The sequence below is a fragment of the Panthera pardus genome, unplaced genomic scaffold (assembly GCF_024362965.1).
Source record: "Panthera pardus isolate Hobbes unplaced genomic scaffold, ASM2436296v1 HiC_scaffold_16, whole genome shotgun sequence".
NCBI lineage: Eukaryota > Metazoa > Chordata > Mammalia > Carnivora > Felidae > Panthera > Panthera pardus.
The window spans coordinates 151,368,184-151,392,567 of NW_026526721.1; the positions used below are offsets into that span (position 1 = coordinate 151,368,184).

Genomic DNA, 24,384 nt, shown 5'->3' on the forward strand with positions numbered 1-24,384 from the left:
ACAGAATCCGAATCAGGCTCCAGGCTCCGACTGTCAGCACAGAGCCCGACGCGGGGCTCGAACTCACAGACCGTGAGATCATGACCCGAGGCGAAGTCGGACGCCCAACCGACTGAGCCACCCAAGCGCCCCTGTATCCCCTACTTTTTAAAGGTTCCCGTTAAGCCACCTGGCTTCTATGGAAGACCTACAGCAGTGCCTGTTTACTGAAAGAAATCCGGAGGATTTCTACTTTTGTGAAAAAGGCAAAAAGCGAAAACGGCATCGAGCGTTTGCTCCTATAGCCAGCCGGCACGGAGGCAGTGCGCAGAACCGCGAGACTGGTGCCGCCCAGCTCCTTCCTCAGTGGGTGCACATCTGCTCTTTATCTCCATTTATCTTGTGCATCCAATAGCAAGATGTGTTCTCTGCTTTCAGAAAAGCCTAAAAGAAGTTATTTCTTAGGTCTGGGAACGCTAAACAATTTTTCCAGATAAATTAATGGTAATTGCTCCTTCGTTTTGCACCATTTCAGCTTATCAAAGGTTTCACAGGAACAAACTGCTTTGCCTTAGTGGGGGAACCTGTATACCAAACAGAAGCAAACACTACTCCGTTTTTTCCATTCTGTAACAAAACCCTAAGCCATTTTTAAAAGACAAAGAGTACCTGTTCCATAACTTCAGGTGCCATCCAGCAAGGAGTTCCAACAAAGGTCTTTCTCACTTTATTTCGGGTAATATCACCACCAGTTGCTAAAAAAGCACTAACCCCAAAGTCTGAAATAGATATAACGGCAAGGTATTAGAAATATGGCAACTAACACAAGTAAATAGGAAAATAATATAGTTGTAGTCTTATCCACAAACAACACATTTTCTCTTCTTTCCACTGAGGTTCTTGACTAGATTAAGACACAGTTTAACACAGACCCATCCCAACAGATTTTCATCCTTGCTCCAATCCATTCTATTAGCGTAGTCCTTCCAGACTAAAAGTCTATACCCATTAACAGTAACCCCTCCTTCTCCCGCCAGCCGCGGGCAACCATCATTCTAACATTCGGCTTCTATGATTTTGAATACTCTTAAGGACCTCAAATAAATAAAATCATACGCTATTTGTCTTTTGTAGCTGGGTTATTTTACTGAGTATAATGTCCTCAATGTCCATCCATTTTGTAGCATATGACAAAATTTCCTTACTTTATAGGCTGAATAATATCCCACTGTATGCATATACCATATTTCGTGTATTCTTTCAATCGCTGAGGGACATGTGGGCTGCTTCCACATTTTGGCCATGGTGAATAATGATGCTATGAAAATAGGTGTCCTAATAATTATATGAGTCCCTGCTCTCAGTTCTTTGGGATTCTAAACGCAGAAGTGGAACTGCTAGATTACACAGTACAGTAATTTTATGTATGTATGTATGTATGTATAAATGTATGTACGTAGAACAAGGAGGGGGGAAGGGCAGAGAGAGAGGGAGAGAAAGAGACAGAATCCTAATCCCAAGCAGGCTCCACGCTGAGTGTGGAGCCCGACACGCTCAATCTAAGGACTGTGAGATTATGACCTGAGCCAAAATCAACAGACAGACACCGAACAGACTGAGCCACCCAGGCACGCTGGTAATTTTGTTTTTCATCCTTTGAGGAACTGCCATATTATTTTCCACAGCAGCTGTACCATTTTACATTACCACCAACAGTGGCCAAAGGTTCCAATGTCTCCACATCATCTGCATTTTCTAGTCTTGGGTTGGTTTTTTTTTTTTTTCTTTTTTTAAAAATTATTTTGAGAGAGAGAGAGATTGAGAGAGGTAGTGCACACGAGCAGGGGAGGGGTGGAGAGAGAAGCCCAAGTAGGCTCTGTGCTCTCAGCACAGAGCCCAATGTGGGGCTCCATCTCACGACCACGAGATCATGACCTCTGGAGCCAAATTCCAGAGTTGGATGAAATCAGGAGTCCACGCTTAACCAACTGAACCACCCAGGCACCCTGGGGGTTTTTTGATAGCAGCCATCCTGATGGGTGCAAGACGGGATCTCACTGTAGCTCAAATTTATATTTCCCTAATGATTAGTGACGTTGAACATCCTTATGTGCTTATCAGCAATCTGCGTATCTTCTTTGGAGAAATGTCTACTTAAGCCCATATTCTTAAAGACTCAATTTACTTAAACTAAAAACAAAAATAGTTCACCATTTTTCCTATCCTGTATTCCTGCCTCTGGCAACCACCAATCTGTTCTATCTATGAGTTTGTGTCTAATATAAAAATTTTTTTTTAATGTTTATTCATTTTTGAGAGAGCACGAGCAGGGGAGAGGCAAACAGAGAAGGAGACACAGAATCTGAAGCAGGCTCCAGGCTCTGAGCTGTCAGCATGGAGCTGGATGCGGGGCTTGAATTCACGAACCCTGAGATCATGACCTGTGCCGAAGTCAGACACTTAACCGACTGAGCCACCCAGGTGCCCCATTGTGTCTAATACATATATTAGGTTTCATTTCATTATTTGTCTGACTTATTACACATACGACAAAACCCTCAAGGTCTATCCATATTATCATAAATGGCAAAATTTCATTATTTTCTATGACTGAATAGTATTCCATTGTATGTATACACCACAATTTATCCATTCCAAGACCTTTATCAATGAGATTACCATCTATGTTTTCTTCTAGGAGATTTACCATTTCAGGTCTTACATTCAAGTCTTTTTTTTTTTTTTTTAACACTTATTTTTTGAGAGACAGAAACAGCGTGAGCAGGGGAGGGATAGAGAGAGAGGAAGGCATAGAATCCAAAGCAGGCTCCAGGCTCTGAGCTGGCAGCACAGAGCCCGATGTGGGGCTGGAACTCACGACCCTGGGCTGGAATTCACGAATGTGAGATCATGACCCAAGCTGAAGTCAGACGCTTAACCAACTGAGTCACCTAGGCGCCCCACATTCACGTCTTTGATACACTTTGAGTTAATTTTTATCTACGGTGTGAGACAGTGATCCAATCCAGCTTCACTTTTTTGCATGTGGCTGTCCAATTTTCTCAATACCACTTAATTAAGATACTGTCTTTTCCCCGTTGTATATTATTCGCTATTGTAAATAATGCTGCAATAAACATGTATATTTCTTTTTGAGTTAGTGTTTTTATTTTCCTCAGATAAATACCCAGAGGTGGAATTACTAGATCATACAGAAGTTCTACCATAAATTTTCTGAGGAACCTCCATACTGTTTTCCATTGGCTGCACCAATTCACAGTCCCACCAATAGTGCGTAAGGGTTCTGGTTTTTCCACATCCTTGCCAGTGCTTGTTATTTCCAGTCTTTTAGATAATAACCATTCTAACAGGTGTGAGACATCTCGATGTGTGTGAGGTTCTGATTTGCATTTCCCTAATAACTCATTTATCTGTTGGCAACTGTATGTCTTCTTTGGGGAAAATGTATGTTCAGATCTTCTACCCATTTCTTAATCAGATTGTTCATTTTCGATATTGAATTGTAGGAGTTCTTTATATATTTTGGATATTAGTCCCTTACAAGATATATGACTTGTAAATATTTTCTCCCATTCAGTAGGATGCTTTTCATTTTGTTGATATCCTTTGCTGTGTAGATTTTTTTTTTTATTTAAAAAGAATCTTTTTTAACATTTACTTGTTTTTGAAGGAGAGAGAATGTGAGCAGGGAAAGGGCTGAGAGGGAGACACAGAATCTGAAGCAGGTTCCAGGCTCTGAGCTGTCAGCACAGAGCCTGACGCAGAGCTCGAACTCACAATCTGTGAGATCATGACCTGAGTGAAGTTGGTCGCCCAGTCGACTGAGCCACCCAGGCATTCCTGTACAGATTATTTAAAAAGATTTTTTTTTAATGTTTATTTATTTTAGAGAGAAAGGGAGGGAAGGAGGGAGGGAGGGAGGGACAAAGAGGGGGAGTACAGGGGATCTGAAGCAGGGTGTGCTGACTGCAGAGACACCGATGCAGAACTTGAACCCATGAACCATGAGATCATGACCTGAGCTGAAAGTTGGGATGCTTCACTGACTGAGCCACCATGCGCCCTGCTGTGCACATTTTTTGTTTGATATTCCTATTTGTTCATTTTGTGCCTTAGCTGCTTTTGCTTTTGGCATCAGATTCAAAAAATCACCAAGACCTGTATCAAGAGGCTTGCCATCCATGCTTTCTCTTAGGTATTTTATGGTTTCATGCCTTACATTCATTCTTTAGTTCAACTGGAGTTAATTTTTGCATATGATGTAAGATGGTGTTCTAGCTTCATTCTTTTACTTGTGGCTGTTTAATTTTCTCAACACCATTTATTGAAGAGACTATCCTTTCCCCCTTGTACACTCTTAACTCCTTTATGATAAAATTAATTGCCTATGTATGTATGGGTTTATTTCTGGGCTTTCTTTTCTGTACCATTAATCTATATGTCTGTTTTTATGCAAATATCATACTGTTTTAATTAATGTAGCTTCATACTATACTTTGAAATCAGGGAGCATGATGCCTCCAGCTTTGTTCTTTCTTAAGACTGCTTTGGCTATTCAAAGTCTTTTATGATTCATACAAATTTTAGGATTGTTTGCTCTATTTCTCTGAAAAATGACATTATAATTTCGATAGGGGTTACACTGAATCTGTATATTATTTTGGGTAGTACATCTTAACAATATGATTTCTTCCAATTCATAGGCAAAGAATATCTATGTCTTCAGCTTCTTTCTTTAATGTCTTGTAATTCTCCATATACTGACTGGTCTTTCACCTCTTTGATTAAATTTATTACTAGATATTTTACTTATTGTGATGCAACTGTAAATAGGATTGTTTTAATTTCTCTGATAGTTCATTACTAACATACAGAAATGCAACAGATTTGCGTGTACTGATTTTGTACTTTGCAACTTTACTAAATTTGAATATTGTAACAGTTTTCTGATGGGAGTCTTCAGGGTTTTCTATGTTCAATATCAAGCCAACTGCAAATGGTGACAGTTTTACTTCTTGCTTTCTAATTTGGATGACTTTAATTTCTTTATCTTGCCTAATTGCTCTGGCTAGTACTTCCAACTACATTGAATAAAAATGGTGAGAGTAGGCATCTTTTCCTTGTTTGTGATCTTATAGGAAATGCTTTCAGCTTTTTGCTACTGGGTGTAACATTAGCTGTGGGCTTGTCATATATGGCCTTTATTATGTTGAGGTATGCTCCCCCCCTATACTGGCTTCATTGAGAATTATAAATGGATGTTGAATTTTGCCAAATGTTTTTTCCACATGTTGATCTGATACAATTTTTATCCTACATTTGGTTAATGTGGTATATCACATTGACTAATTTGCAGATGTTGAACGAACCTTGCATTTCTGGAATAAGACCCACTTCATCAGGGTGTATGGTCCTTTTAATAATGTATTGCTGAACTGAGTATACTGATATTTGTTGAAGATTTTTGCATCTATGCCCACTAGAATATTAGCCTATAATTTTCTTGTGGCATTCTTGTCTGGTTTTGGTATCAGGGTAATGCTGCCTTCATAAAGTATGTTTAATGTTTCCCACCTCTTCTATGTTTTTTGAAAGAGTTTGAGAAGGATTGGTATTAATTCTTCTTTCAAAGTCTGGTAGAATTCACTAGCGAAGCTGAATGGTACTGGAGGGTTGGGAGGTTTTTGATTACTGATTCAACCATTTTACTAGCAACTGTTCTGTTTAGGTTTTCTATCTCATGATTCAGTCTTGGTAGGTTGTATGTTTCCAGAAACATATCCATTTCTTCTAAATTGCCCAATTTGCTAGCATATAATTGTTCATAGTAGTTTCTCATGATCCCTTCTATTTCTAACTTTTTTTTTTTTCATTTCCTTGAATCCTCTTTTTCTAGGTGAATCTAGCTAAAGGTTTGTCAATTTTATCTTTTCAAAGAACTAACTCTTGGTTTCAATGATCTTTTCTATTGTTATTGTAGTCTCTATTTCATTTATTTCTGTCCTAGTCTGTTATTTCCTTCCTTCTGCTAAATAGGTCTCATTTGTTCTTCTTTTTTCCAGTTCCTTGAGGTATAAAGTTGTCTGAGACTTTTATTTCTTGGGGTAGGCATTTATCCATGATGTACTTCCCTTGTAGAGCTGCTTTTGTTTTCAGAACCAAGAGATTGGTGATTTGGGCGGGGGATGGGAATTGGGAAAAGAACTGCTTTTGTGGTATCCAATAAATTTCATATGTTACATTTCTATTTCCATTTGCCACAAGGTATTTTTTTTTTCTTCTCTGACCCAGTGGTTGTTCAGAAGCATGTTGCTGAATCTTCATATAGCCCTACATTTTCCCATTTTCTTCACATAGTTAATTTCTAGTTTCATACCACTGTGGATAGAAAAAAATGCTTGATTTCATTTCAGGCCTCTTAAATTTATTAAGACTTATTTTGTGGCCTAATATATGATCTGTCTTGGAAAATGTTCCATGTGTACTTGAGGACAGCGAATATTCTGTTGCTTTGGGATGTTAAGTCTAACATCGTTTAAGGTTGATGTCTCCTTATTGATTTTTCTGTCTAGATGACCTACCACACTCTTGTTATATTGCTGTCTACTTCTCCCTTTAAGTTTGTTAATATGTACTTTATATAATTAGATGCTTCTATATTGGGGGCATAATTTTTACAGATGTTTTATCCTTTTTTTTTTTCTGGACTGACACCCTTGGTCATCATGTAATGCCCTTCTTTACCTCTTATTACAGTCTTTATTCTGAAGTCTACTTTGTCTGATTTATCTACTTCACTTGTGATTTTTGTAACCTGAATCTTCTCTCATTTCTTCTTAGTCCACTGAGCTAAAGGTTTATCAATTTTGGTGACCTTTCCTAAGCATCACCTCTCTACTGCTTTTCTATTTTCTATTTCCTTTATCTCTTCTCTAAATTTTATTATTTCCTTCCTGCTACAGCTTTGGGTTTAGTTTCTTTTTCTAGTTAATTTGCTATCTTATTTTTTAAATAAAGTATCTACAGCTATAAACCTGCTCCTTAGCCAACAGTTTTGCTATGTCCCATAAATAGTGATTTTGCTCTCATTCATCTGTATTTTTAGATTTCCCTTGCAGAGCTTTCCTTTATCCATTGGTTGTCTGAGTGTGTTATTTAATTGCTACAAATTTGTGACACTTTTAGTGTTCTGCTACTAATTTCTAACTTTATCCACAGGGGTCAGAGAGGGTATTTTGTATGTTATCTTCTAAAATCTACTGGGACTTAATATGTGGCCTAACATGGTCTACCCCAGAAAATAACTCGTGTGCACTTAAGACGAACATGTATGCTGATCCTGTTGTATTGTGTGTGTGTCTGTTAGCTCTAGGTGGTGTACTGTATTAAATCTTTCATTTCCTTATCTCCTGTCTGTTGTGTCCATTATTGTGGAGTACTGAAGTCTCCCACTACTAACGTGGAGCCACTTCTCCCTTCAACTCTCTATTTCCTTCCTATATTTTGCTAGCTATGTTATTATGTATATAAATATTTATAATTGTTATATCTTTTTGCGGCATTGAACCTTTTGTTAATGGGTAATGTCCTGATTTGTTTTTTTTTTTTTTTTTTAATTTTTAAAAATGTTTGTTTGTTTTTGAAGGAGAGACAGAGCGTGAGCGGGGGATGGGTAGACAAAGAGGGAGACACAGAATCCAAAACCGGCTCCAGGCTGTGAGCTGTCAGCAAAAAGCCCGACACAGGGCTTGAACTCACAAACTGAGCTCATGACCTGACCTGAAGTCAGCTGCTTAACCAACGGAGCCACCCCGGTGCCCCTGTTTGGTAAACTTTTTTCATTTAAAGTTTATTTTCTCTGATATTAGAATAGCCACCTCTGCTCCCTTTTGGTTACTATTTGCATGGAGTATCTTTTTTACATCCTTTCACTTTCTTTTTTTTTTTTTTTTTGTATTTTTTTTTTTCTGAGAAAGAGAGAGAGAGAGAGAGAGAGAGACAGACAGACAGACAGACAGACAGACAGACTGTGGGCAGGGAAGGCGCAGATAGAGAGGGAGATACAGTATCCGAAGTAGGCTCCAGGCTCTGAGCTGTCAGCACAGAGTCTGACGTGGGGCTTAAACTTACAAACTGTGAGACCATGACCTGAGCCAAAGTTGGATGCTCAACCTGAGCCACCCAGGCACTCCATCCATCCTTTCACTTTCAATGTATTTGTGTCTGAGATCTAAAATTAGTCCCTTACAGAGAGCATATAACTGGATTAAGTATTTTGTTTAATCTGTTCTGCCAATCTGTCCTTTGATTGGAGAGTAATCAACTTACATTTGAAGCAAGTACTGATGAGGAAGCACTAACTTCTGTCATTGTGTTGTTTTCCATGTCTTCTAGTGTTGTCCCTCATTTCCCACATTACTTTAGTTACTTTTTGTTGTGAAAGGCTTAATTTTTTTCTCATTTCCTTGTGTTTATATTCTATAACCGGTTTTTTTATTTTTTGGTTACCACAGAGATTACATTTAACATTCTAAAGTTGTAACACTTGAATCTGAATTTATACCAGTGTAGAGGTGCATGGATGGCTCAGTCAGTAGAGCATGCAACTCTTGATCAAAATCAAGTGGTAGTGAGTTCAAGCCTCATGGTGGGCATCGCGATTACTTAATTAAAAAAAAAAAAGTTTTTTTAAAATCTTGAATTTATACCAGGGTAACTACAATAATACAAAATCTCTTCTCCTTTATAGCACTATGCCCCTGTTGGTTGTTATCACAAAATTATAACTTAATACACAGTGTTCAAATATGAAATGATAATTCTTCTAAATATATTGGTCTCTTAAGCAGAAAATATGTTTTGGAATCACAAACCAGTTAACAGTAATGACTTTGAGACCACTGTTTTTAGTAATGTATTCATGTACAAAACAAAAAGTGAAGTCACAATCCACCGTTACAATAATACTAGCTTTTATAGTTGCCCGTGTATTTACCTTTATGAGATCTTTATTTCTTCATCCTGCATCAAGTTACTGTCTAGTGTCCTTTCATTCCACCTTGTGGGACTCCTGTGATCATTTCTTGCCAGCAGATCTATCAGAAACAAAGTTCCTCAGCTTCTGTTTATCTGGAAATGTCTCGATTTATTCCTCACTTTTAAGGAGGATTTTACCAGATATAGAATTCTTGATTGACAATTTTTTTTTTTTTTTTTTTTTTTTTACCACTTTGAATTCACTGGCCCACTGCCTTCTGGCTTCCAAGGTTTCTGATGAGAAATCTGCTAACTGCCTTATTGAGGATCCCTTGATTATGAGGAGTCATTTCTATCTTCCTGCTTTCAAGATTCTTTGTCTTTAGCTTTTAGAAGTTTGATTATCCGGTGTCTCTGTGTAGGCCTCTTAGAGTTCATCCGACTTGGAGATCACCGAGCTTCTTGGATGTTTATATCCATGTTTTCCATCAAGTTTGGAAAGTTTTCAGCACTTATTTATTCAAATATTCTCTCCGCTCATTTCTCTCTCCTCCTTCTAGGACTTCCCACATGTGTATTGGTCTACTTGATGATGTCCAACAGATCCTTTGAGCTCTGTTCACTTTTCTCCAATCTTTGTCCCTTCTGTTTCTCAGACCATACTTTCCATTTTCCTACCTTCAAATTCATCGATTCTTTTTTCAGCCAGCTCAAATCTGCATTTGCATTTGAATCCTTCTAGTGAGTTTTCCATTTTGTAATACAAGTTATTGTACTTTTCAGCTCCAGAATTTCCTTTTTGTTTTTAGGTTCTCTCTCCTTATTCCTAATTCCATTTTTGTTCACACATTGTAGTCTTGAGTTTGTCCACATCTTCCTTTAGTTTTCTTTGTCTGGCAGATCTGCTGTCAGGTCTTTTTCAGAGACGGTTACTGTTATTTTATTTCCTTTGAATGAGCTATACTTTCCTGTTTTGTTGAATGCCCTGTGACTTTTTTGTTAAAAACTGGACATTTGAATCTAATGATATGGCAATTCTGGAAATCAGATTCTCTCCCTTTCCCAAAGTTTGAGGCTTTCTTGGTTATTGTTTTTATTTTGGCTGTGATAGGCCGTCTCTGGTCAAGCACCAGCCTGAAGTATAAACAAGCTCTTCTCAGGGCTTTTCTGTACCTTTTCCTGGAATGTGCAGTCATTTTCCAATTTTCCTCATAAATGTAACTGTTTTTTAATGTCTGGCTCCAAAAATGGGAAGACGAGAAAACAGAAGGCAAGGAAAAAAGATGCTGGCCCTTAAAGTCCTCTGGAAGTCACTTAGAGGGGAGAGAGTGCCACAACAATGGCTGTCTGCCTCTTTATCTGCAGCACTGTGAGCAGAGGCAGCAATCCGTGATCAGAACACAGATCCATGATATTTAGAAGACAGGGTCCATTGTGCCCACTGTGGGTCACACAAGCTGTCTGCCAGTTGCTCCGAAAACATGTGTGCAGTTGCCTGCCAGGAGGCCGATGGGTAGGGGATAGGAATGGACTGAAATTAACCGCAATTTACCTTCCAAGCCTTCCCCTAGAGCTTGCATGCCTTCCAAGGAACTGCAGAATTATAAAAGACAGTAGTTACATCAGACAGACTCTGCTGGTTCAGTTTGTGCCTAGGTGTGGAGAGATTCCTGGTGTTTCCCATTCCACCACCTTCCCAGAATCCACTCTTCTTTAGTTTTTGACCACTTGGTTTTGCCTCTCTGAACAACACAGCATAACTGTGCCTGGTTTTGAACCTATATAAATGAAATCACATGCCATATATTCTATTTCAACTGTTTTCTTTCACCTTATCTTTTTATCATTAATGCTTTCAAATGCAGTTGTAATTCTATCCATATTCATCACTATACAGTATTCCAACGTACAAGTTAACCATAATTTATTTCTCTGTTCTACTAACGAAGGGCACTGGGACTGTCTCAAACTTTCCATGCTCTTGAACACTGTGCCACACGTAAGCATAATCTTCTCCACGCCATACATCCAGAAGCCAAAGTTTTAGGGTATGCGTATTTGAACTAATTTATTCTCCCACTATTGGAATATGAGATTTTTTCCCTTGCTTTACACTGATACTAACCACTGTGCTGTCAGATGTTTTTGCCAGGTCATCTAGTATAACTTGGTATCCCAATACCATCTGACAGGCATACCTTATTATTTAATGCTTCTCTGTACTATGTTTCACAGATACTGTGTTTGTTAGATGAAGGTCTATGGCAACGCTGCACGCAGCAAGTCTATGGGCACCATTTTTCTAACACTTGCTAACTTCTGGTCTCTGTGTCACATTTTGATAATTCTTGCAATATTTCAAAGTTTTTCATTCATCACTGCATTTGCTCTGGTGATCTGTGATTAGTGATTTTTTGGTGTTACGATTACAATTGTTGGGGTGCCACAAACCAGGCCCTTAAAAGGTGGTGAACTTAATCAATACATGTTGGGTATGTTCGGACTGCTCCATTGACCAGCCATTCCCCCATCTCTCTCCCTCTCCTCTCAGGCCTCCCTGTTCCCTGAGGCACAACAATATTTCAATCAGGCCAATTAATAACCCTACAAGGGCCTCTAAGTGTTCACGTGAAAGGAAGAGTCACACAGTCTCTCACTTTAAATCAATCAAAAACTAGAAATGATGAAGCTTAGTAAGGAAGGCATGTTGAAAGCCCAAATGGGCAAAAAGCTAGGCCTCTTTGCATCAGTTAGCCAAGATGTGAGTGAAAAGGAAAAATTCATGAAGGAAATTATTGCTGACATGGAGAAAGTTTTAGTGCTCTGGCTAGAAAATCAAACCAGCCACAACTTCCCTGACACCAAAGCCTCATCCGGAGCAAGGCCTTAACTCTCTTCAACTCTAGGAAGGAGAGAGGGGTGAGGAAGCTGCAGAGAGAAGTCGGAAGCCAGCCGAGGTTGGCTTAAGGGAGGAAGCCGTCTCTAGGACATACAAGTGCAAGGTGCAGCAGCTGTAACGAGTCACCAGAAGATCTAGGCAGGTTAATTCACAAAGGCGGCTACCCTGAACAACAGATCTTCGATGCGGACCAGACAGCCTTCCCGTGGAAGACGACGCCACCTAGGACTTTTTAGCTAGAACCAACTCAATGCCTGGCTTCAAGGTCTCCAAGGACAGGCTAACTCTCGTTAGGGGCCAATGCAGCTGGTGACTTTAAGTTGAAACCAATGTTTATTTACCAGTCCAAAATTGCTAGGGCCCTTAAGAATGATGCTAAATCTACCCTTCCTTGCTGGAACAGAATAACAAAGCGTGGATGACAGCACATCTGCTTACAACATGGCTTACTAAATATTTGAAGCCCACTGTTGAGACCTACTGCTCAGAAAACAAGATGCCATTCAAAACAGTACTGCTTACCGACAACGTACCTGGTCACCCAAGAGCTGCGATGGAGTCGTACAGCGAGATTAATACTGTTTTCGTGCCTGCTAACACAACACCCATTCTGCAGCCCGTGGATCAAGGAGTTAATTCTGACTTTAAGTCTTATTATTTAACGAACACATTGTATAAGGCTAGGGATTCCTCTACTGGGATCTGGGCAAAGTAAACTGAAAACCTTCTGGAAAGAATTCACCATTCTAGATGCCATTAAGAACATCTGTGATTCGTGGGAAGATGTGAAAATGTCAACATGAACAGGAATTTGGAAGAAGTTGATTCCAACACTCATGGATGACTTTGAGGGGTTCAAGACTTCAGTGGAAGATGTACCTACAGACGTGATGGAAACAGCCAGAGAACTAGACTTAAAAGTGGAGTCTGAAGATGTGATGAATTACTGTAATCTCACGATAAAACCTGAACAGTGAGGGACTGCTTCTTATGGACGAGCAAAGAAAACGGTTTCTTGAGATGGAATCTATTCCTGGTAAAGGTGCCGTGAAGATTGTTGAAATGACAACAAAGGATTTAGAATATCACGTTAACTTCCCAGCAGCAAGGTTTGAGAGGACTGACTCCAACTCTGAAAGAAGTTCTTCTGTGGGTAAAGCAGCATCGCATACTACAGAGAAATCGTTTGTGAAAAGAAGAGTGCATTGTGGCAGATGTTATTGTTGCCTTATTTTTAAGACCCTGCTACAGCCACCCCAGCCTTCTGCAGCCACCACCTTGATCAGTCAGCAACCATCGACATGGAGGCCAGACGCTCCGCCAGCAAAAACTTTATGACTCACTGAAAGCTCAAAGGATGGTTAGCATGTTTTAGCAATGAAGTATTTCTAATTAAGGTATGCACATTGTTTTTTCAGAAATACTGTATTGCCCACTTAATAGACTATAATACAGTGTAAACATAACTTTCATACACTCTGGGAAACCAACAAATTCATTTGACTTGCCATTTTGCAATATTTGCTTTATTGTGGTGGTCTGGAAGTAAACCCACAGTATCTCCAAGTACGCCTGTGCTAGGCATTTACCTGATTACTAGTGAGCCTGAAACCTTTTATTACATTTATGTTTTGATGTCTTCATTTGGGAATCTTCTGCCCATTTTTTATCTGATTTTTTTTCTTAATGAGTTCTTTCTGTATTCTAAATTTAAGCCCTCTGTCAGTTATTCATGCTGCGAATATCTTTTCTACTCTGTGGTTTGCCTTTTTGTTTATTAATGATGATAAACCATTTGTTCTTCTTTCAATAAAGAGAAGCTGGGAATTTTTAAAGGAGTCAAATTTATCAATCTTTTCTTTTATGTTATGTGGCTTGGTTAAAATATTTCCTTAGGTTGGGACATGAAGGAAGATGTGCACTTAAATTATCTTTTTTTTTTTTTTTAATGTTTTTATTTATTTTTGAGACAGAGAAAGACAGAGCATGAGCAGGGGAGGGGCAGAGAGAGGGGGAGATACGGAATCCGAAGTGGGCTCCAGGCTCTGCGCTCTCAGCAGAGCCCGATGCAGGGCTTGAACTCACGGACAGACTGTGAGATCATGACCTGAGCTGAAGTCGGACACTCAACCGACTGAGCCCCTCAGGTGCCCCTTAAATTACCTTCTAAGGGTGAAGAAATGATTTATGGTCTGGGTGATTATCTTTCTCCTGCCAAACACCTGACTGTCCCAGCAGTGTGGGACACCCCGATAAGCGGCTTGCTTGACGATCCCACGGTACAGCCACTCTGGAGGGGTATTTTACCAGGATGGCAGGTCCTAGACTCCAACTCTTATCTCTTCAGCCCTGAATTTGCCAAAAGGGCACTTTCACCTCTCAGATTCCTCTTCTTAACTGGCAAACACCCCAATCGCCCCAGGACAGAAGCAGCACTGTATCACTTCTCTATAGCACATCAGTTCACAAACAGTGAGGTCTCTTGACTACCTCTCCCTCAAAGGAAAGCACAGGATGCTGGGAGAACCCATCAAAGATGACTCTCTGCGGGTAAGGAGTGATAACTGGAAGGTAATGAATAATGGACAAAAAATGTCTAAGATCAAAACTGCAGGATGAGTGGTGGAGGGTATCTTGAGAGTAAGCAGGGATCGACAACATAGGCTGCTTGACTAGGGACAGTCGAGGAAACAGAAGAGAAAACTGGCTCTGAAAACATCCAAGATAAGTAAGGTGGTTCTACTGACCATTAAATCAAAATTAAAAGAAAAACTAATCATTACCTGCAATCTGTACTGAGCCATCTTCTCCAAGAAGAATATTTCCAGCTTTCACATCTCTTTAAGGAAAAAAAAATTAAAAAGTTACATATTAAAAAACACCTATTCTTTGGAGTCACATAATTTAAGCAATTGTTTACTGTATTCACACAACACTGGCAGTAAATTCTCTATTTTACATTAAAGGGTGTTAAGGCCAATAGTAAACGATTTTTAAAATTTTAGTCACTTGTACCAGAATCTAAATATTACAAAGAAAGCTACAATAACAAATAACTTTTTACTATAAAATCTAGAAGACCCAACACGATTAAATACTTGTTTGGAACAACAGTGGCCAAAGAATGCAACCCTCACCTACTGTCACCTAATTCTACTTTTTGAAATATATTGATTAAAAGAACATTTTTTTCAGTTCATTCATTTTGAGAGAGAGCGAACATGAGCAGGGTAGGGGCAGACAGAGAGGGGGGAGAGAGAATTCCAAGTCAGCGGAAGTCACTGTCAGTGCAGAGCCCGATGCAGGGCTCAAACTCACAAAACCTGAGATAATGACCTGAGCCGAAACCAAGAGTTGGACACAACCACTGAGCCACCCAGGCACCCTAAAATATAATGATTTTTTTCCACAACATAATACATGGTCAAAATTTTTATTTTTTTATGTTTTATTTTTTGAGAGAGTGAGTGCACAAGCAGGGTAGAGGGACAGAGAGAGAATCTCAAACAGGCTCCATGCTCAGCACAAGAGCTCGGTAAGGGGCTCGATCCCTAGGATCATGACCTGAGCTGAAATCAAGAGTCAAACATTTAACCGACTGAGCCATCTGAGGCACCTCTCAAAAATTGTAAATGGTCAGTATGTGGTTAAAAACAGGGACTATCCTACGCCTGAGACATAAAGATAGGTATTAATCATTCAAACATCTTTATAGTTTTAATCGGTAACTATTTGTAACTCAAACAGTACACATGCACACATTCTTATTCTAAAAACAAAATATCACCGAAGAGCCCAAAGTCCCTCTACCCACCATTCTCAAGTCTAGAACTTTCTTCACAGTTTTCAACTATTACCAGTCTAGTCAATACAATATGTTCCTGTGACGTACCTCGGCTCTTCTTCCAACATAAATGATACTACGCTATCCATTCAAAGCTACAACTTGTTTTTCTCATACCACAATGTGTTAGCAATATCTGGCAAAATTTAAAATCCTCAAATCCTGAGTAGTAGCAAATCCACTTGTTGATAACCCAGAGAAACCCCCACCCGTGTACAAACAAGGACGTCACTGCAGCATTGTTTGTAATAATAAACCAAAAGTGATAACAACCTGGAAGGCCAACAATAGCAGAAAGGTTGAACTAATTTTGTTACAGCCATAAAATGGAATAAGGTCAATCAACATGGTTGGACTTGAAATACCCTCTAACACATACTACTAAATGAACAAATCAAATGAGAGGACAGCGCATTTTGTAGGGCATCCTTAATGTTATACACACACACACACACACACACACACTTTACATCTATTCCAAATGGAGAGTAATGAATGTTTCCTTCTGTGGAGAGGAATGGGTTTGGAATCAAGGCAAATAGTGTTGAATATCTTGTGGAAATGTGATCATGTATTTATTTTGTAATTAAAAATAAATATACAGAGAGCCAGTCTTTGAGGCTAGACAAGAAAGAGCAAGGCTAGCTCACGGACGAAGGCTTTGTCATGAAGAGGAACCAGCGAAAAGCACAACACTTCATCCTTTTCCTATTCCTGTCTTATCTCTTATCTTTAGATCATAACCATTCCTCAAAAAAAAAAAAAAAAAAAATCAAGGGGCGCCTGGGTGGCTGAGTTGGTTAAGCATCCGACTTCGGTTCAGTTCATGATCTCATGGTTCGTGGGTTCGAGCCCCGTGTCGGGCTCTGTGTGACAGCTCAGAGACTGGAGCCTGCTTCGGATTCTGTGTCCCCCTTTCTCTCTACTCCTCCTCCACTCGTGCTCTGTCCCTCTCTCTCTCAAAAATAAACACTAAAAAAAAATTGTTTTTAATCAACAATAAGTTCACAACTGTATCAGCTTCACCGTACCACAACATGCAACACTTTTCCTGAATGCGTACTGACGCATGAGGCAATCACGCTGCTGGGTACTCTGCACTGTTCATACATCCACGCAATTCACACGGCATTCCCCCAGAGCTGACTTAGACTCCAGCTAAGACTACTCTACAAGCAATTTACACAGCCTTCTCCCAGAGCTGACCCAGAGTAGAGCCCAGCTAAGTCTACAAACATAAAGTCTCTGACTCCAGATACTATGAATAGGAGAAAACTGAAGACCTTCCCTTCCCTTGGTGACAAAAACCATCCAAGTCAACCACCAGCTTTTAACTCCCTTTTCTGAGTTCATCTGGAATGACATCTAAAACTCAAAAAATGTATAATTTAGTCACTTCCTCCTCTGTATTTTTGCAGCAGGCTGTTACACAGCATTAGCCCAGACTACAGAAATGTCATCATAATCTTCGGGCTGCCTCTTTCAGCACGAGCTAAGATCTGGACCTGTACCTTACTAGATTTCTATATCACCTGCACTTACTTACCTACTAGCATTATGATTAGTAAACAGGAGACATCTCCCAGATATTCACCGAATATATTTAAATAACTAAGGAGACAATTTCCTTAAATACTCTTCTGGAGATAAGTGGAAGTATTAAATGAATGAATGAATAAATGAGTAAATAAATAAATCCAACTAAATACCAAAATAAAACTTGACTGTTTCCTTTCCACCGTCTCAAACCCCAATTTCCACCTCCTAACTCTGTTCCAAACGTTAGGGTTATAAAGTAATACACTGCAGTCAAACAAGACAACCTAACTATCCAACAACGGGAGACCAAATTGTGGTATATCTATACAATGAAATACTAAGAATAGCAATGAACATATGAATATGGAAGCATCACCAAATATATCCTTAAGTGAAATAATACTATGTATGTATGTTTCCATTGTCTTCTTTTTTAAGCAAAAAAAAAAAAAAAAAGAGGGATATACATATGTTTATATTGGCATAAAATCTCTCTCAAAGGAGTCACAAGACAATGGCAAGAAATGGTTCCATTTAGACCAGGATACCAGAGGTTCAGGGAAGGAGGAAGATTTTTTAAAAAATACTTTATTTTTTAGAACCATTTTAGGTTTACAAAGAAATTGAGAAGACAGTGCAGAGGCATTCCCACATGCCTTACACTTAGTTTCCCCCATTGCTAACGTCTTACATTAGTATGGTACTTTTACCACATTTAATGAGACCAGTACTGATGCATGATTATTAAAGTCCACAACTTACTCAGATTTTTTAAAGTTTTTACCTAATGTCCCTTTTCTGTCCCAGGATCCCATTCAGGATTCCACATTAAATTAGTTATGTCTCCTTAGGTTCTGCTTGTCTATGACAGTTTCTTTGACTTTCCTTGTTTTTGATGACCTTGACAGCTTTGAGGAATAATGGTCAAGTATTTTGTAGGATGCCCCTGTAATGGAATTTGCCTCATGATCAGACTGGCGTTATGAATTTTTGGAAGGAAAACCACAGAAGTGAAGTGCCATTTTTATCACATGATATCAAGGTACATAGTACCAATATGATTCAGGACAGGACTTTTTTTTTTTAATCATATACCATTTTGTGCTTTTTTGAATATTTAAGTCACATACATGTGCTACCTATTCAAATACTGTTTTATACAAGTTTTTGTTTTTTGGAAAGTGAAGAGACAATAATCTATTTTCAGTAGAGCCTGCACTTAGGGTGACTACTTTTCCCGATCAGCTCCTCAGATAATCAATTCCATGCTTCCCATTTGAAACCAAAGTGCAGTCTGCAGAACAGCTTCCAGGAGTAAAAGCAGGAGAAAATCATGAGGCTAAATGGCTCACTGGACAAACATACCAGTCTGTCCTCATGGGCAACAGGACAACTGACCTTCCAAGAAAAAGATTTGTAACTAAATACCTGGAAATCCATAAAGGCCTTAAGAAAACCACCTTTCTTACTCTGCCACAAAATCCAAGCAACCCAGCAGCCCAACAGTTAAATCCACAATCCATTCTTAAATAAAAAACAACAGTGAGTTTTGTTTTTCACAGCTTAAAGCCATTTCTCACATGTCACTATTGCACCAAAGTGACAAATTCCTTGTAAAATTAGAAGGAATATCATATTTTTCATAAGGAGCCCCCTTTAAAAAAAAATGTTAAAAAAAATAAAGGGAATATCATAGAAAGAAATAAGAAAGAACAGTGAGTATTTTCACAGGTTAATGCCATTTCTCACATGTCACTACTGCACCAAAGTGACAAATTCCTTGTAAAATTAAAAGGAATATCATAGACATGCTTGACTCCTTCATTAGCAGACAGCAAAAGTTACTGCCCGAAACATGTTTATGACTCATCAATAGGCACAGTTTGTGGAAAACTCAAAAAAGGTCAAGAGAAGCAAAGAATCAAAATGAAAGCTGGAAAATACACTACATTTTAAGCATCTTTTTTTTTTTAATGTTTATTTTTCAGAGAGAGAGAGAGAGAGACAGACAAACAGAGTGTGAGCAGGGGAGGGGCAAAGAGAGAGAGGGAGACACAGAATCCGAAGCAGGCTCCAGGCTCCGAGCTGTCAGCAGGGAGCCCCACGCGGGGCTCGAACTCAGGAACCATGAGATCATGACCTGAGGCGAAGTCAGACACTTAACCGACGGAGCCACCCAGGCGCCCTAAGCATCTTAAACTGACTAGCCAACATTTCTGCTGGGGCAAACCTCTTTAACGGGGAAAATATTGGAGCAGGTCGATACAGAGAGAAAAGTTTAAGTCTAATTTAGAGACCTGTTCACCCTAGTTAAAACCTCTAAACACAGTGAAGATGGAGGAAGATTATTTGACCCGATCCACCAGTCTAACCCACAAATGGGTTAGACCAAAATAAAGATGAGAAGCGGCAAAAACTACTACATAGGTTCAGCTGTCCCCCAGGAAGGCCGCCTTCTCCCAAGCCTGCTGAAATCTCAGAGTGGTTGCTGCTGAAGTTTAAGCAGTGGTTCGCAGTCTTCGCTGCACATTACAATCACCTGGGGAGCTTTTAAAGGGCCCAATGCTGGGGCACCTGTGTGGCTCAGTCGGTTAAGTGCTGACTTCGGCTCAGGTCATGAGCTTGTGGTTCACGAGTTTGAGCCCCGAGTCAGGATGTCAGGATCTGCGCTGACAGCTCAGAGCCGGGAGCCGGCTTTGCGGATTCTGTGTCTCCCTCTCTCTCTGCCTCTCCCCTACTCGTTCTCTCTCTCTCGTTCTCTCTCTCTCTCTCTCAAAGATAAATAAAACATTAAAAAAATATTTTTTTTAACTCCCAATGCCAATGCCTCATCTCAGACCAACCGAATGGACTTCTTGCAATGGATCCAGGAATCAGTACTTATTAAAGTTTCCTAGGTGATTCCAGTATGTAGCCAAGGTCGAGAATCTCTGTTTTAAAGTGTGAAGATAAAGAATCCATTCCAGCAACATGGCAAAATATGTATGGCAAACAGTCTTTCGTCACTACTGCCCGGGCCTTTGCTGCAAAACCCACCATTCCCCTGCTACACAAACAAAGAAATGCTGGATACATTAGGAAGGGAAATTGTCACACTGCTGAACATGAACTAAACTGAAATCCTCAAGTTTCAGAAATGCAAGGAACACTTAAGAGCCAGAGCAGTAAGCCTTGAGAGAGAGAAGACAAGCTGCCCCAAACGGCTGGGAATCTCGGATTTTAAAATGGTCCTGGACCGGTTTAAGGTTGAGAGTACAACTGAGACCCTTGCATAAAACCAGGAGCCTGGGAAGAATGAGCCACAGCGAAAGGTACCCTTAACAAAAGTAAACTAGCATAGCCATATTAAAATAAGATGTAATTGTCTTTAATACAAAAGCATTTCTAGGAATAAAGAGGGTCATTATATTATTTTTTAAAAAAGGAATAATTCACCAGAAAGATAACAATCCTGAAAGGGTCACTGGATTCCAGGGCTCCTTCTCCCGAACCTCTGGTTTCCATTGTTCTGACAGGAAGTCAGCTCTCAGTCATACTGAAGCTCTCTGTCTTAGCTTGTTCCGTTCAAGCTGCTATAACAAAAATACCACAGCCTGGGTAACTTAAACAACCAACACCGTTCTGGGGGCTGGGAAGTCCAAGATCAAGGCAGTGTCTGGTGAGGGTCCACTTCCTCCTGGTTCATAGGTGTAGGAGTGCTGACAACACTGACTCCATCTTTGGCCCTCCATTTCGTCCATGCCCGCCCAATGACCTCGCTCGGGGCCATGTGTTCCAGTCCCCATGGAGGTTAATGCATGCCCTGACCAGATGCAGGAAGGCTCGTGCTGACCTTCCCTAAAGTGACACACACAGAGGTGCCACTTTAGATATCTACCCTTTGACATCACCCCCATGCCCCTCACGGTATAAAAACTGGGGGTGAAGATGTGGACTGGGAGGTGAATGGAGGCAGACAATAGCGGCCATAGCTGCTTGGATCGTCAAGTTCACGCAATCCCCCTGTCAGGAAGTTACCCCCAATAAAACTCTGTAAATGGTATGGAGTGACTTTCGACATTTTTCATTCTCAAAGTGACTTCTCGGTGTGGAGGACACATTACTGACCCGCGTCCACCTTTTAACCACAGGTGACCATCTTTTCACTCTGTCTTCACGTGGCAAAAGGAGCCAGGGAGTTCTCTGGGGTCTCTTTTGTAAGGACAGTAATCCCTTTCGTGAGGGCACCACCCTTATGACTGAATCACATTCCCAAGGCCCCACCTCCAAACACCACCACAGCGGTGATGAGTTTCAACACATGGATCCTGAAGAATCGCAAACATTCCTCCTACAGCACTACGCCCCCTACGTGATGGGCTGTTTTCCTCTTGCTGCTGCCAAGATACTCTGTGCTTGCATTTCAACGGTGTAATTATAACGTGTCTGCTTATAGATTTCTTTGTATTTGTCTTCACCATGGTTCACGGTTTGGAAGTTGGGGGCCATTATTTCTCCCAGCATTTTTTTCTGTCTCTTTTACTCATTTAGCTAAATGAGAGCTGATATATATGTATATACTCAGAGTAGAGGTTACGGTCATACAAAACTGAGCAGAGACTGAGTTTGTGCCTGAACTTGATGTGAATCTATTCATTGCTTTCTAAAAGAGACAGTGACCTTAGTGTGTATGTCAGTGTGTATTTTGGGTTAATTTCCTATTAATTAGATAAAGTCTGTATATGTAAAGTTTTAGGAAAAAGGATATACTATGCTCTGAAGTGAAGACTTTGACTTTTAAAATAGGGACTGGATATATTAAATAAAAAGAGATAGCACATAGTATATATTTAAAGCAAATAACCTCAGTGGCAGAACTAAATTCTACTGAGTTAGTAACTAAAAAATATTAACTGACATTGAACCACTGTGTACCCAGCTTCATAGATCAGTGCGATCTTTCTTTCCTAGCAGGTTTTGGGAACCCACTGGCCTGAATTCAAGTCCCAGCTATGTCACTAGGTGGGGGACTTTTAGCTAACTACTCACCTCTCTGCCTCGGTTTCCTCCTCAGTAAAATGGGGATGGAATTACCTACCTCGTAAAGCAACCTAACTGTAAAGATTCAATGAGGTAATTAATGCAGATGACGCACTTAGGATACCATACAGCACTCGAGCTTCAGTGAATGCGCAGTATTGCTATCTACACCCGAGGTCAACAAACATTTTCTTAAAGGCCCAGGGAGTACACGTTTTAGGCTCTGTGGGCCAGATGTTCTCTGTCACCACTACTTTGTTTTCATCGTGCTAAAGCAGCCACGGACAACCAATAAATGAATGGGCGTGGCTGTCCTGCTGTCGCTTTTACAAAAAACAGGCGTCAGGCTGTGTTGGTCAATCCCTGATGATGTACATGGCGATAGATGGGCTTTTTCCTCTCAGAGAATAGTCTATCCATAAGTGACATCAGTCCAGTATGGTGACTCCGTAGAATCAGGGAGTCAGGCTCCTTCCATGTTATTGCTTTATCTTCCCCCTAAGTTCTTGCTACATAGCTCAGGATGGCTTACCACCACATCCACATTTCAGGGGAAGGAAGGAAAGGGGAAATAGAGGTTATGCCACTTTCTGTTAGCAGTGGTTCTCAGGACATTTGGCAATGTCTGGAGACATTCTGGGTTGTCACACTGGGTGTGGGGGATGAGGGGGGTGCTGCTGGCATGTAATGCGTAGGAGTCAGGGATGTTGCTTAATATGTCCTACAACGCAGAGTTCAGCCCCTGCAACAAAGCACTGTCCAACCCACATGCCAACAGGGCTGGCGGGGGGGGGGAGGGGGGGGTGGCGGTGAGAAAACCTGCTAAGGGAACAACGTTGAAGTAGTATACATTTTTGTTCTCACCACGGTGGCTAGAAATTCATTCACACAGGTGTATCTGACCTGCACGGTAGGCTATGAAGTGTTGCCTTTCTTCTGGATGGTCATACGCCCAGTAAAAATGTTACCTTTTACGCTTTTTTTCTTTGAGAAGAAGAGGAGACCCACTGGGGGCCAAGTAGCAGTTTCTGGCATTTTTTTCCCCCCTAGAAGACTGATGAGCATGAAATCAGAAGTGAGGTATTAACTGAATTCTGTTCATCGAGAGCATTAAGGTATATATTCATAGGGTTACCGCTATCCAGCGGTCAGGAATCCTGTTTTTCAGGCCACCTTTTCCTCTTGCCAGTGCAGGAAATACAGTCCCAAAGCTTTACTCTTTGGTCATGCCCTTTGCAGTCATCTGTTAACCCATTATTGTAACTAGGTCCAAAATGACAGGATACAATTTTAAATGAAAAACCCTACTGTCTTAAGAATATACCTTCAATGCTTCCAAGATGTCTGGTTTATATATTATTCCTTTCAGTCAACTGTTCTTCATAACCATAAAAAGAGTTCATTTTTCTTTGTAAGACTTAAGCTGGTTGGAAAATTTAGACGGCCAGAAAGCATTATTCATTTTTATCTAGAGTAAGATACTTTTATAAATGGCTGATTGCATTAGTAGATGTTAAAAAAAATTTTTTTTTTTTACATTTATTTATTTTTGAGAGACAGAGAGAGACAGAGCGTGAGCAGGGGAGGTGCAGAGAGGGGGAGACCCAGAATCCGAAGCAGGCTCCAGGCTCCAAGCGGTCAGCACAGAGCCTGACGCGGGACTCTAACTCACAAACTGTGAGATCATGACCTCAGCCGAAGTCAGATGCTTAACCGACTGACCCACCCAGGCGCCCCTATATATGTTAATTTTTTTTTTTTAAATGGTGCTATTATCAGAATAACCTAATTAAAGGTCTATATGTGTGTCCATGTGAGGGTGAGGAGATTACTTGTTTTTTTCCCTCCCTATTCTGATTCATTCCTTAAAGCCTCAGTTTTAGAACTTGATAGTTGTCTGACCTTTGATCAGTTACTTTTCTGGGCCTTTGTTTATCTATTTGCTGAGAGATTAGGGTTAAGTAGGTGAGCTTTAAAAAACTGAGGTATGGGGGCGCCTGGGTGGCTCAGTCGGTTAAGTGTCCAACTTCGGCTCAAGTCATGATCTCACGGTCCGTGAGTTCAAGCCCCGCGTCGGGCTCTGTGCTGACAGCTCAGAGCCTGGAGC

The 24,384-nt window shown here is 40.3% G+C and overlaps 1 protein-coding gene across 2 annotated transcripts in view; it reads right to left on the reverse strand.

Annotated features, from left to right (window-relative positions):
- Positions 1–24,384, reverse strand: part of OXSR1 (oxidative stress responsive kinase 1) — a 101,853-nt gene that overhangs the window by 33,247 nt on the left and 44,222 nt on the right. For both annotated transcript variants that reach the window (XM_019418714.2, XM_053903992.1), the window contains 2 exons: positions 14,659–14,714; positions 649–758 (listed from right to left, as the gene is read on the reverse strand). In XM_019418714.2, coding sequence (XP_019274259.1) covers positions 649–758; positions 14,659–14,714 — 166 coding nt within the window. The remainder of the gene's footprint in view (positions 1–648; positions 759–14,658; positions 14,715–24,384) is intronic.